The sequence below is a fragment of the Penicillium taxi genome (assembly GCF_028828555.1).
Source record: "Penicillium taxi strain IBT 34144 chromosome Unknown utg000006l_segment0_segment0, whole genome shotgun sequence".
In the NCBI taxonomy this organism is placed as follows: Eukaryota; Fungi; Ascomycota; class Eurotiomycetes; order Eurotiales; family Aspergillaceae; genus Penicillium; species Penicillium taxi.
Window position 1 is genome coordinate 2,233,978 of NW_026643208.1, and position 13,436 is coordinate 2,247,413.

Sequence of the window (13,436 nt, forward strand, 5' to 3'; positions counted from 1 at the left end):
ATAGACGTGAGGAGAGTGGTAGTGTTGCTGTCGACACGAAGGATGCAGAACTCATCAGGTCTTGGGTGTTGTACAGTTGATGGTTGGCTGATATCTGCTTCAGGAGTTCTGTTATCAGTTAAGAAGTTCGTATGATTATTGAACTAAATCCCATCGCTAAGGCCGAATTCGTCGCGAGTAGCTGGCAGTTCGCATAACTCAGTAATTATATCGCGGACATGGCTTTCCCCTGGAGTTCTTGCTCGCTGCCCATATGCATGTGGTAAAGTTGTCGGCCTCATCGTTCTAGCTCAAGCAAGGGTGTGATGAGGCACTCTCCTGGTGTCAACTGAAAATAGCTATAAACTTATACAGCTTTGACAGTTGTGCTGAGCAGTCGCTCCAGTGTTCCAATCGTGTCGGGCAATACTATCCGTTGGGAAGGGGTATTTTCCCAGTAGTTGAGCGAGATGATGTCTCCACTCTTAGCGGTTGACAGAGCAGGTCATGGGAATGGCGCAAAAATTCTACGAAAGTAGTTGGTCGGCTGCGCTCTTGAAGTTGATTTCATTGCTCTTCAGCTTGCTTACAACTCTCTTCAGCCTGCTTGCGCCTTCTTGTTTCAATCGGAAAGAGAGCCTTGTAATATGGCGAGTTGTTGTCGGCCATCGAGCTGCTAGAGGGAAAAGCAAGAGACATTCCCGACAGGTCTTGTTGGTGATACCTTGTAGAAGTATTTCCCCGGGAAATGATGCAAGGTTTCCACTGGTTGGTGAGTTATTAGTTAATTTTACCATCACAAAGTATGAAATATTATCGCCATTTGGGGTCTTGTAAAACCGACCCGTGTACTACGGAGGTTAATAAGTGCCACCGCGAAAAAAGGCATGGTACTGTACTCCAGAAATACAAACTGACCGCCTGTAACTATATTACATATTCTAGGCCCACTTTTATACATATTTGTAATCAGGCTCGATCAATAGGAAAGCTTCAAAATATTCGTTGCTATCCCACTCCTGTATATCCATTTGTAGCCTTCGTAAAAGATCCGGGTCAAATTGTTGTTTATGATCATGAATGCCTTCTTGAGGAAAATTGTAGCTTACAATAGGCTTCCCTGGAACACTGTTTGGCCGGTTTCTTTGCTTTCGAATTGGATGAATGTTCCATACTTCAATAAATGATTGAATATGCTGTCGTATGATAGTCACATATATTACAAGAAGGGATACTTGCTCTGCGATATTATCCTTTGAGAAAAGGCCTTCATCTTTTAGTTGGTGGAATTAGTCATAGTAAATATGAGCACTTGATGATACTAGCTGCCCCCACCATGATTCAATCCTCTGGTTTTCAGTGTTTCGGCCATAGAAGAAGCAGTCCCGTAGCTGCTGTACTGAAGCTATAGCTATAGCTACTCTTGGTGATATTGTTGGCACTAGAGATGGCACTGAAGCTGGAACTGGAACTGAAGCTGGAACTAGTTCCTGAGATCCTGACTGACGCAGAGAGAAATTCGCATCAGCTAATAGCATGGTTTCAGAGCCAAGATCAGAGCGCATATTCCGTGGTAGAAAGCCATTCTCTGAAACACATTTTAGATATTGAATAATACACTAACTGCTGTTCGAAAGCCTACTCCCACATATATCCAGATGATAAAGCGAGAGTAACCATCGATAGCTGCGTTTATCTCAAATCCAAATTGTTCAAGCTTTATATAACCATAAACATGCCATATCAAGTTCGGGCCAGGGCAAATATAAGCACCTTTTCGACGTTGAAGCCCGATGCGACGTTGTTCAACAGCATTTGGATTGACCGTCTTATAGATCTCAGCAATCCTATGCCTAAGAGAATTTTAGTATATAAATAAATAAATAAATAGAGAGAGAGACTCCATACATAGGATAAGATTGACCTTTATTGCCTAAGAAGTTATATTGATACCTTCCGCCATATGTATCAATCTCTTCTTTTTGTCGCTCACGTTCTTCAGGGTCATTGATGCGAAGCTTGATACCAAGTCGCTGCTGGGATCTCAAGGAAAAGGCGTCAGATTGTTACGTCTTGAGATAGTGATTTAATCAATTGTTCCTCTGAAAGTCAAATATAGGCGAAGCTACTTATAATAATCTTCCAGCGAACCATTAGTGCAGTTGAATTCAGCTTAATCGTACGAGGGACATCTGGCCCGTAGAAGCTAGCTTGAGTGAAAAGGCGCTGATTTATATGGCTAACAGGCTTTGTTCTTGATGTGTCTTGAAGGGCAAGACTCTTCAATCCTTTGATACCCAGAGGACCTGGATGGTCGCTGCATACTCTATACCCAACCCCGAAGTATAGTAGCTCAATACTGATTCGAGGCTTTTTATTTGGTTTCTTTAACCGGTGACTCTGGAACCGATGACCTTCAGGGATAAGATTTTCTGTTTTACCACTGAGCCATAGTATCTCGTCGAAAAGTGAATAATAACCGTCATCTACAACTGTGGTGTGTCGCTGTAGTCGTGTTAGTAAAGTAATTCTAGTTTTCTGTCACTTTCAAATACCGCGTAGTGGATTTGAACACTATTATTACAAATAATTTACACATAGTTTAATCAATCTAACATCACTTATTCAATTCAACACCATTCAACACCATCTATCTCATCTCTAAAACTTGGTATATCCACTATTTGCTGCGATAACAGTTTTGCATTTCTCTCTCATCAGACCATTCTGCCGCTCTAGAAACTCCTCTGGTATCGCTTCCTATGTCACCATTACAGCTTCGCGAATCTGATAATATGATAATTTGACATCCACCTTTAGATAGTACTCAATCCACTCCTTCATCCGATTCCATAGTTGCTTAATCGGATCCAAATCAGGGGAATAAGTTGGCTATTTGATCAAGCAAACTCTACGGCAATGAAGTTCATTGATCATATCCATAGCTACATAGCTCCATACGCAAGAGCATTATGTTGTATTACCTTTCAAATAATACGATCAATACCTGCTAGTCTTGCCATTCCATCAATAAGAGGCATAATCCTCTCACTATAGCTCCTAGGCAAGCTAGCTGTACCTGGCAATATATTTTACCAATCTTACCAGAGATTTCAGTTTAAGTATAACCTTTTAAGTCGTAACCAACACGCATGGAGACGTTCATCGCGCGACGCAGGAGCCTAAGATCTTGGTGTAGATGGCGTCACCTCGGCGGTGTATAGGTGGCTGTCATCATCATCGTACCGTGGTTGAGGGTGGCTAGATGATTTTCCATTGGCTCAATAGTAAAATAATGGAAAAATGGGTAGAGTGTGGGACGGAGTTTGGGACAGCCAATTCTCTCTAATGTAGCATTGTATCATACTAGGCTATATTAGGTAGGCGGTATAAGACCCTGGTTATCTCCCTGTAATCGTCATCTGCGGCTGAGATGTTTGATGGAGTCGGACTATTATTAATACGTGGAATCGAGCATAAATTTTCACTGATAAGAGCCTTGGATCGATGATGATTTGAGTGGCCAACTGCACCAGAAAGCACCTGCTTGGCTCAAACCGCTATCTAGCATCCAGTCCAGTGAGTCCACTGGTAAGCATCATTTTCAAACTCTTTGCCGCTCGAATTAGCGCCACACGGCAAGAGATATTAAAGCGGCATGTTGAATTTTCTATTGGGAGTGAAATACCTGCTGCTTTAGTGATCCAGTCTCGACGCTCACCAAGGTCGGCCCCAGGGCAACATCAGAAAGCTGCCCAAACCCCGATGATGACGACTTCATAAGTCATCCCTAGCTTGGTAACGGAACACTTAACCGTTGGTTCAGCCTTCGTATTTGCTTCAATAAGAGATCCTGTTTTCAATACTGATTCAGTTAACAGCCGTGGCACTTGGCGTCGCACTGGCCTGGATGGGGTGAACGCGGGTCCGTATGGTCGATATCGTACATGCAGTTGATGATATTGTACTGAAAGAGCTAAAAGACATTCTATGTCGACCTATTACCTGTTATGTCTCTCTCAGTTGACCCGTCTTCGTTGAACTTGAAGTCCAAGGCGTCACACTCGGTGCAAGAGACCAAATACTACATTAGGTCAATTACAAAGTCAAGTAATGCCTGTTCGCCGCGATTGAGTTTAAAGCTCATGATAAAAGCTATTTGATGTGATCAAGTGACAGCTTGCCTTCATAGCCGATGCTCTGTGAGCCCTTGGCATAGCTGACAAAGATTAATCCATATGGCACTGAAATATCAATCACGAACAAAGATTGGATCATATCAACTTTCAACAGGCTATCAAATCGATGGTCAGCCATTGATAGCGCTAACCGATGTTCTAGACCCTTCCTGACTTCCGCTTACGAACGGACGGGTGTTCCCTTCCAAACAACTGGGATATCATAAACACGGAACTATGCCTCATCACAAACATGGGACTGCATAAAACTGACCTTACCATTAACCATTCATCCTCTCAGAATTTCGTGTAATTTATCCCAATCAGAATGATCGAAGCTTTTCCAAAAGCCAAATGAGCATGTCTTGAATCATTCTTCGGTCTCTATGGCGGCAGCAAACAGCAATCGATGATACATGGATCGAAGGAAGCTTGTGCATAGACCTGCAGTGACGTCTGCCATAGGGCTCTTATAGTAGCTGCGCGGAATCAACCTTGATATCTCCTATATTAATTTGAGACCTTTATCTCCTTTCTCAGAATATTTCATTTCTTCATTCGGAACTAATTAATTAGACATAAATTTATTGCGAACATGGCATTCCACAAGCGCCAGGCTTCCCAGGCGCATTCCCAGGCCTCCACTCTCGGGTCTGGAGGAGTCTCATCTAATGGCAGGAGCCAGCTGCCCATGCTAGCTTCACCGGAAACGATGCGCTTCAACGTGCTCTGTTTGGTTGGCGAGTTTGTTGGCACCTTCTTGTTCCTCTTCTTTTCTTTTGCAGGCACCCAGGTTTCCAACACACCTATGCCAGCTAAGGGGTCGTATCCGAATACGTCCAATTTGCTCTACTCATCTCTATGCTTTGGCTTCGCCCTCACCGTCAATGTTTGGGCCTTCTTCCGTGTGACTGGTGGTCTCTTCAACCCAGCTGTAAGAAGCCATTTCTTATATACGTAAATTCCTAGCTGACAACTATAGGTCACCCTCGCCCTCTGCCTGACTGGGGGTATGCCTCCTCTACGAGGCTTGATGGTCTTCCCTGCTCAATTGATTGCTGGAATTGCTGCTGCCGGTGTTGTCAGCGCTCTTTTTCCGGGTCCGCTTAATTGCGCGACTCGGCTTGGCGGTGGAGCTTCCATCGCCCAGGGCCTTTTTATTGAAATGTTTTTGACCGCACAGCTGATAATTGTCATTATCATGTTGGCTGTTGTGAAGCACAAGTCCACTTACCTTGCTCCCGTGGGCATCGGACTTGCTTTCTTCCTCTGCGAGCTAGTTGGTAAGTTTCTACCCACTCATATAAATGCTAGCCATCATCTCACATGTTCCGTCAGGCGATTACTACACCGGAGGCTCCCTGAACCCCGCTCGCTCCTTGGGGCCCGACGTCATCAACCGCAGTTTCCCCGGATACCACTGGATCTACTGGGTCGGTCCTCTCCTCGGTTCGCTCGTGGCATCTGGTTTTTTCCACGTGCTCCGCATGGTCCGCTGGGAGAAAATCAACCCTGGCCAGGACTACAATGAGTGGGAGGCTCGCAAGGACTCGATTGTCTCGGATCATGATATCAACGATCCAATCCACTACAGCTCTCAGCAAAACCAGCACTTGAACCATAACGGCACACAATATCAGAACGGAACTCAGTACCAGCCTAACGACCAGTATGCCACCGAGTCTACGTCTCAGACGCATTATCAGTCTCCGGGGCAGTACCAGACCCCAACCCAAGCTCAGGGCTACCTCCCAGACCAAACCCGTACCACCACCCAGCCTGAGTTCCAAACCAAGGCTCACCTAAGACCTGAGCAGCAGGTTTAAAGCATAGCAAAATGGTGACCAGTGAGGGTGATAGTGATTGACCATTGAACAGTGCATACATTGAACAGTGCATATAATACAATGCAGGTGGAGTCAAGAGTTACATACGTTTTTGACTGCCTGATTTTGTTACTGTTTGCATTCCTACGTCTTATTCCATGTTGATAGTTAATAGTGATCTTTGTGAAGTAAGAAGTAATTACCTAATGACAGTGTGTTTAATATGGTCAAGTCTACCTACTCCTTAGTGCCTACTAGATACAGTACAAGGATTCGCGTCAGAATATGTATCAAAAGTCGATACGAGCAATAAAAAATAAGTAGTTGAATACAAACTGAGCAGCTCATGGAAGATTCGAAGCCTGTATAAAATGACGGCATATACTCACCAACCAATCAGCAATGAGGATATTATTTTTTAACAATTTATTCATGTTTCCTCTTGAATCAACTGTATGTTATAATTCATTTTCATAAGCTCCCTCTAATGTCTAGTACCTCCGATGGAAGTTGACGGGTTCGGCCTTGCATCTGGATCTACATGATCGACGCGATCCGTGCCACACTGCATGCATGCCAAACACCGAAATATCTCAACGAATAGCGGCAGACCCTATGCGCCGAATCCTGTGCTGACATGAACTGCCGACTCAAATTTGACGCCCCCTGCGCAATCCGCTGTCCACTTCACCACGCTTCGTTGGCTTACCTCGCACTATGACATCCCCAATTCTGGTGGAAAATGCAGAGGCCATGGCAGCTCCTGGCGCGTCCAGGTCCAACGCGGGTGATTCCCAATTACTAGGTATGGTAGAATTGTTCCTGCATTGTATGTCCGCGTTCTGACTGTCTCAGCAAAAATGGGGTACAAACAGGAGCTGCGACGACAGTATACTACAACACAGGTGTTTGCTATTGCATTTAGTATTATGGGTTTGGTCCCGTCTATTGCGTCTACACTCTCGTTCTCTCTACCAGCAGGTCCGGTTGGAATGGTTTGGGTGCGCAATAAACTAGCCCTATTGCATTGATAATGGTAGATACTGATGATTATCTAGGGATGGTTTACAGCTAGCATATTTATTTTCATAGTGGGGCTTGCAATGGTACGTCCTAGTCACATCATCTAAGCTATTCTAACGATATCAGGCCGATCTTGCATCCGCAATGCCAACTGCGGGTGGCTTGTACTGGTGGACGCATTACTTTGCTGGTCCGAGATACAAAAGACCCTTGAGCTTCTTGATCGGGTATAGCAACACTCTCGGCCTGATTGGTGGCATGTGCTCAGTCGACTGTAAGCGAGCTAGACGTTGGTACATTCACACGACTCACACATGTCACAGATACACTCGCGCTGATGATTCTGTCCTGTGTCGGCATAGCGAGAGGAGACGGCTGGTCCGCTTCACGTGGTGTTATCTATGCAGTATATGTCGGCTTGATTCTATTGCACGGCCTGTCAGGAGCTCTATCCGGCAGGCTAATGCCCAAGATTCAAACACTCTGCATATACCTTAACCTGGGCCTGGTCGTTGCAACCGCTATCGCATTACCAATAGGAAGGATCTCGCGAGGTGGACTCAACTCCGGAAGCTATGTCTTTGGCCGTGTCGATAATGAAACGGAGTGGCCGACCGGCTGGGCGTTCATGTTGGCGTGGCTTTCTCCAATATGGTCAATTGGGTCGTTTGACTCGTGCGTCCATATGAGTGAAGAGGCTATGCATGCTGCGAGGGCTGTACCTTTGGGTATCATCTGCTCTGCTGGTTCTGCTACTATTCTTGGCTTCTTAGTGTTGTCTGTTTTGGCTGCTACTATGAATCCAGATGTGGCGCAGACGTTAGATAGCAAGTTTGGGCAGCCGATGGCGCAGGTGAGTTATTATCCTTTGTTCTGGACGCTTATTAACCTCTGATAGATATATTATGATGCGCTAGGATCAAATGGTGCACTAGGATTCATGATCGTCCTCTGCATTGCTCAATATCTAATTGGTCTCAGCCTAGTATGTCCAACCTGCGATTCAAAGAACAATTCTAACAGCCTCAGATCGTGGCCGCCTCCCGCCAGGCCTGGGCCTTTTCGAGAGATGGAGCTTTTCCTCTGTCTAACTTCTTCAAGCACGTCAGCACTCGTATCCAATTTCAGCCCGTTCGCATGGTATGCGGTATAGTCTTAGCATCAATAATCCTAGGTCTCCTCTGCCTAATCAACACAGCAGCCGCCAACGCCCTCTTCTCCCTCTTCGTTGCCAGCAACTACGTATCCTGGGGCACGCCCATATTCTGCCGCCTAGCTTGGGGAGGCGATCGTTTCCGACCCGGCGAGTTCTATACAGGTCGATTCAGCAAACCTATTGCATGTGTCGCGTGTGTTTATCTGCTTTTCGGTGTCTTTTTGTCTATGTTTCCGACTACAGGACCGAATCCTGCTCGTGAGTTTTCCCTTCTTCTTGATTTTAGGGTCTGGCTGATGTTTCTCGTAGCGGATGATATGAATTATACCATTGTTATCAATGGATTTGTTTGGATTGCTTGTATGGCTTATTACTTCTGTTTTGCTAGAAGATGGTATACTGGGCCGCGTATGACGGCGGATGAAGATCCGTCTGGGTCTGATATTGCTTTGTATATGCAAAACACAGCAGATGGCAAGGAGAAATAATTCTGGGTTATGGGAAGCAAAGTCTGTCCCAATGATGTCTGTAGACCCGCATATATTCTAGATCATGGCTTTTACCTATCTTGATACTTCTGCGGTTACAGATATGGATCATATGGATCTTCCAAGGCTGCCGTGTCACATCATTAAGATATCCACCTGAGTATCTCACCCTTCCAAATTATCCGCCTGTCAAAGTGAAACACCGAGCGTTACAGCCGTCTATAAAAGTTTAAACGTTTAATGAGATGGCTCAAGACATGTCTTACCTAAGTAATAGAGTGAAATGAAGAGTCAAAGATTTATTCAAGATTAACACGATGTATTCAGCGATGATTGAATTTATAAATAAAAAATTTAAATTTAAACGTACAGCATAATAAGCCGGTATTATGAAACCGTTTCCTTGCCATGGTATACAATTTTGGCGCGGATCAATAAAGTCGTGAGAGGCATAAGATCTTAATATCCACAGTGGAGCATTGACGGGTCATATGCCGGATATGTAAGACGGAAGATGTAACATGATATGGACAGATATCTCACTCCCTTTAGAGAGCAGCCATGACACCCAGAAGACCAACACCAAGGATTCCGGCAACACTGACGGCAGTAGGCTGGGACATAGCGCCGCCGGTGGATGTAGAGGTTGAGCCAGTCGAGGTAGAGCTGGACTCTGAGCTAGTGGTGGCAGTGGAATCGGCAGCGTTGGTACTGGTAGCGACAGCAGAGGTGAGGGTTGTCTGTTCAGTGGTGGACTTGCCATCGCTGTTTGTAGTGGTGACAGCGGCGACCCAAGTGGAGAGCTTGCTAGCAGCCTCAGAAGCGAGGGAAGCAGCATCCGAAGTAATCGACTTTGCTTCAGACTCGGCGGCAGAGCCTTCGCTCTTGGCCTCGGAGACGATGGCGGATGCGAGGGACTTGGCTTCGCCGGTCAAGGTGGAGATAGCGGCCTCGCCACCGGTCTTCCACTCGTTGTAGATGGAAGTGGCCTTGGCACTGATTTCTGCGCCAATTGTGACGGCATCGCCAGCGATGGCTGTGCCGACGGATTCGGCCTGGGATATGATGTCGTCAAGATCAAGCTGGGGGCTGGCCATGGCGGCAGAGGCCAGGAGGAGGGTTGAGGCGATCCAGTTAAACTTCATTGTGAATGTCTGGGAGGTGGAAATGTGATGTGCAAGAGATGTATAGATTTTTCGATAAGAATTGACCCTGAATTTCGGGGGCATCAGAGGTCATTTATAGATCTGTTAAGTCCCCACTGAGTTGCTAGGCAGTAAAATTGTGGCGACATGACGCTATTGGAACAATTACGGAGCTGCCGATCAAGACGCTATTTGTTGTAGGGGAGGATATCTCGTTTGGCCAATCCAGCTTTGATATTCAAGGACTAATTTCGTTATGTCTCCACAAGTGTGCCTTGGTATTATTACATAGGGCGGCTGACAATTGTTTCAAGCTTTTCCATCAGGCTCCACTGCTGGGATATGCTATTGTTCGGATCATCGTGGCTTGGATCATGGCTTGGAGAGCATGTTGTTGCATATGGAATGCATATGGAAGGCACAGCCACGAACTGAAATAGAAACAGTATAAATATTCGGCTGCCTTCAAGGCCCAAGATTTGACTGCGGTCGGATCCGGATCCTACGGGAGGATCTTAGCCACAATTGTAGGGGGGAGACTATGAACCCCGAGTATCCGAGTATTCACTTCTGAAGGTTCGATCAACTGAGTAAGTCGGAGGGAATCTGTATCTGAATCGAATCTCTTACCCGAAGGAGTCTCAGTCCCTGGACTGAAACTTGACTGGTAAACGCGTCGAGCTTCGATCGGGGCTTTGCATGAACATGGTGACGAAGCGAGAACGCCGCTGAGGTAAGATTGGCTAAGATCGGCGCCACTATGGGGCTCCATCAATCGGATAAGGCGGAATTATGGCAGTGCCACAATCACGCAGTGGACGCCTTAAATACCAGGTGTCATTATCTGATCTATATATACTTAGTAGTTCATATCATGGCACCTAGGTCGTGATTGGTGAACCTGATTGCAGCTACCACAGTATTGGAGCAAATAAGGCAAGTGAATCAATCAAAGAACAATATATGTCACGTGAAGAGCCCGCTCTTGTACCCAAAAATAGTTCTATGTTTTCAATAATTCACTACACCCTTAGAATAACGACTCTTGGGGCTTGATGATTTATTCGATTGTCAGATTATCTTGCCTCATATCTCGTACCTATTCCCTCTGGTGATAGCCCTAACTTACCATGAATTCGACTAATGTCATATATTTTATTCAGCCAGCGCAGAAAGAATGTTGCGATATTCAATTGGAGTCCAGGACGACCAGCTCCTGCTGCGCTGCCATGGAGAAGTTCAATGTTCTTTGTCCAAATTAAAGAAAGGTCTCTTGTCAAGGAAAGTAATCGAGCTGGCCCTAACTAACAAAGCGGGCCGAGGATGATGTTCTTTCATTGAGTGTTTCACTCCAGTCAAGAACATTGAACGATTTCCGACTATTTTTGTTCGAGAACAACATCTACTCAATCCCGCACCTTGGAAGAGTTGATCAAGCATATGAATGAATCTTCGAGTCCAGTTCTTTCAACGGTTGCGATTTTTACAAAGAGATATCCTTCACAGTACTCGACATCTGTACTATAAGAAACTCAACTCGACCTGAATCTCCCTGAAACCATCTCACTCACGAAAAAGCTCTTAACAAAGGTGACTAACCAACCTCTTATTGAAAAACACAGTTTCCAATATGCCGAGATATACTCCAAGCAAAAACTCCTACCGCCGCGACGAAATCTACTTCAGCACTAGAGAAATATCCTCTATTTTCAAAGAACTGCAAGTCAACAAGCAGGAGGATAAAGACACCGTCATGAAACTTCTATGGGAAGCTCATGATGCTGTGAACCGATATGATAACCGGTTATTGATGGAGTGCAGGCTTGTTCAGCAAGCTGTGAGGGATCTCATTCCTAGAATGCCACGAACGATTCAGGAACTTGATCGGGATTATGCCATTGGGAAGCTGTACAATCTTTTATGGCATGTTATATTGAGTCGGGAGGTTGGGGTTGGAGAGAAGAGGTCTTGAGGAGTGGGTTCTGGAGAGGAACAATGAACCTGAAATGTGCATAGCTGCTCGATTGGCTCGCGGTCTGATTTTTACGCCGATATCGTGGTTATTGTTTTCATCAAGTAGCTAGCTTTGGTTAACATCCACTTGAAAGTTATTATTGAAAGATTGGACATGATTTATGTAGATAGTTGAGATATGTATGAAGCACGGAAGAGATACCGACCAGTCATCATTCAATATCCCACTTTGATTACCGTCGCTAGAAAACCGAGCACAGGTACGAAGAACGCACGTCAATAGGCCAATTGACTATGAAGAAAAGCATCGGAGCACACGATGTAACCAGACTAAGGTTTATCTAGCATAAAAACATATTTAAAAGCCGAGGCTCATCATTTAGTTGACGTTTAATAAAGTGGCGAAAAGACCATACAACTCATGTTCGGAACCGAGTGGGCGTATAAGCGGTTGTGATTGGCTGGTCGATCAGTACGACAAGCTTCGGGGCGTAAAGTGGTAAGACTGACGAACTACTTAAATTTCGAAGTTCCCGGATCGAAAATATTGTATTGGATTATATTGAAAATCAGTTCATCATGTTCAAGGTTCTCGCTCTGGCTGTTGCTGCCAGTCTTGCTGCGGCTGACCCGACCGTTTACTTCATTCGTCACGGCGAGAAACCTAGTGACGGCGGCAATGGGTTGAGTACTCAAGGTGTTGAGCGCGCACAGTGCTTGCGCTCTGTTTTCGGAGCTAGTTCTGGATACAACATTAGTTATATCATGGCCGAGACTCCTGAGAGTAGTATGTTGACAGAATGAGCGGACTTTAGCGGACTTTAGCGGACTTTAGCGAATGCTAACAATTGCAACAGATGGCAAGCGTGCTCGTCCTTATGACACTGTCGAGCCACTTGCTGCTGACCTGGGTCTTACTGTTGATACCTCATGCGACAAAACCGACGAGAAGTGTGTGAAGAAAGTGGTTGATAATTACACTGGTTCCGGCAATATCCTTATCTGCTGGGAGCATGATGAGTTGACTCTGATTGCTGAAAAGTTGGGTGACAGTGATGCTCCCGATTACCCGGATGACAGGTAAGTTTTGATTTCTTATGGTAGATTTTGCTGACGTGTTTGTAGCTACGACATCATCTGGACTGATCCCTATCCGTATGATAGTATTACTGCCGAGACTAGTGAGAACTGCCCTGGTCTGGACAGTTAGACGGGACTTGAAGAAATTGATAGAATGAGTTTTGCTTTATCACACACACATAGTTCACGGGATTTCGAAATTGCTTTAGCGTTTGTATGAACTTGATATGGTTATATGTAGTGATAATCTTGGAACCGTGATGATATAATGACTTTGTGAGGTGTTGTGTTCGGCGATAGACACAAGGTTTTAAAATAACATTGCTTCAACCAACCAACAAACTCATTCATAGATACTTTACTCATGTCTTGATTCTAGTTATCTGAATTACATTCTTGAAGCTATTTACTAAAGAAGTGGGCCGTATCCAAAATTGTAACTGGTTATAGGCATATAGCCAACTTCAAGTTTCAACTTTGTAATCCGAAGCGACCCTTGGCCCAGTGGCTAAGACCACCAACAAGGTAGTGAGGGATCGATTCTCTCGAAGACCATTCTTTCAAGTCTGCGTTTCGGGAAGTCGGAG

The 13,436-nt window shown here is 45.2% G+C and overlaps 6 protein-coding genes across 6 annotated transcripts; 4 read left to right on the forward strand and 2 right to left on the reverse strand.

Annotated features, from left to right (window-relative positions):
* Window positions 1–4,752: 4,752 nt before the first annotated feature.
* Window positions 4,753–5,983, forward strand: N7495_009922 (uncharacterized protein; the record flags this gene model as incomplete). Its single annotated transcript, XM_057212573.1, has 3 exons — window positions 4,753–5,091; window positions 5,140–5,440; window positions 5,496–5,983. 3 exons carry the CDS (start codon window positions 4,753–4,755, stop codon window positions 5,981–5,983), a joined length of 1,128 nt encoding a protein of 375 aa, XP_057059436.1.
* An 860-nt stretch (window positions 5,984–6,843) lies between these two features.
* Window positions 6,844–8,650, forward strand: N7495_009923 (putative GABA permease (Uga4); the record flags this gene model as incomplete). Its single annotated transcript, XM_057212574.1, has 7 exons — window positions 6,844–6,984; window positions 7,042–7,089; window positions 7,133–7,280; window positions 7,330–7,859; window positions 7,905–7,991; window positions 8,036–8,420; window positions 8,472–8,650. 7 exons carry the CDS (start codon window positions 6,844–6,846, stop codon window positions 8,648–8,650), a joined length of 1,518 nt encoding a protein of 505 aa, XP_057059437.1.
* A 548-nt stretch (window positions 8,651–9,198) lies between these two features.
* Window positions 9,199–9,795, reverse strand: N7495_009924 (putative GPI anchored protein; the record flags this gene model as incomplete). The annotated part of the gene is made up of 1 exon (XM_057212575.1): window positions 9,199–9,795. One exon carries the CDS (start codon window positions 9,793–9,795, stop codon window positions 9,199–9,201), a length of 597 nt encoding a protein of 198 aa, XP_057059438.1.
* A 502-nt stretch (window positions 9,796–10,297) lies between these two features.
* N7495_009925 (uncharacterized protein) lies at window positions 10,298–10,567 on the reverse strand (the record flags this gene model as incomplete). Its single annotated transcript, XM_057212576.1, has 1 exon — window positions 10,298–10,567. The coding sequence occupies one exon, from the start codon at window positions 10,565–10,567 to the stop codon at window positions 10,298–10,300; it is 270 nt and encodes an 89-aa protein (XP_057059439.1).
* An 858-nt stretch (window positions 10,568–11,425) lies between these two features.
* On the forward strand, window positions 11,426–11,767 carry N7495_009926 (uncharacterized protein; the record flags this gene model as incomplete). The annotated part of the gene is made up of 1 exon (XM_057212577.1): window positions 11,426–11,767. One exon carries the CDS (start codon window positions 11,426–11,428, stop codon window positions 11,765–11,767), a length of 342 nt encoding a protein of 113 aa, XP_057059440.1.
* A 581-nt stretch (window positions 11,768–12,348) lies between these two features.
* N7495_009927 (uncharacterized protein) lies at window positions 12,349–12,979 on the forward strand (the record flags this gene model as incomplete). Its single annotated transcript, XM_057212578.1, has 3 exons — window positions 12,349–12,556; window positions 12,627–12,849; window positions 12,895–12,979. 3 exons carry the CDS (start codon window positions 12,349–12,351, stop codon window positions 12,977–12,979), a joined length of 516 nt encoding a protein of 171 aa, XP_057059441.1.
* Between the last annotated feature and the right edge of the window lie 457 nt (window positions 12,980–13,436).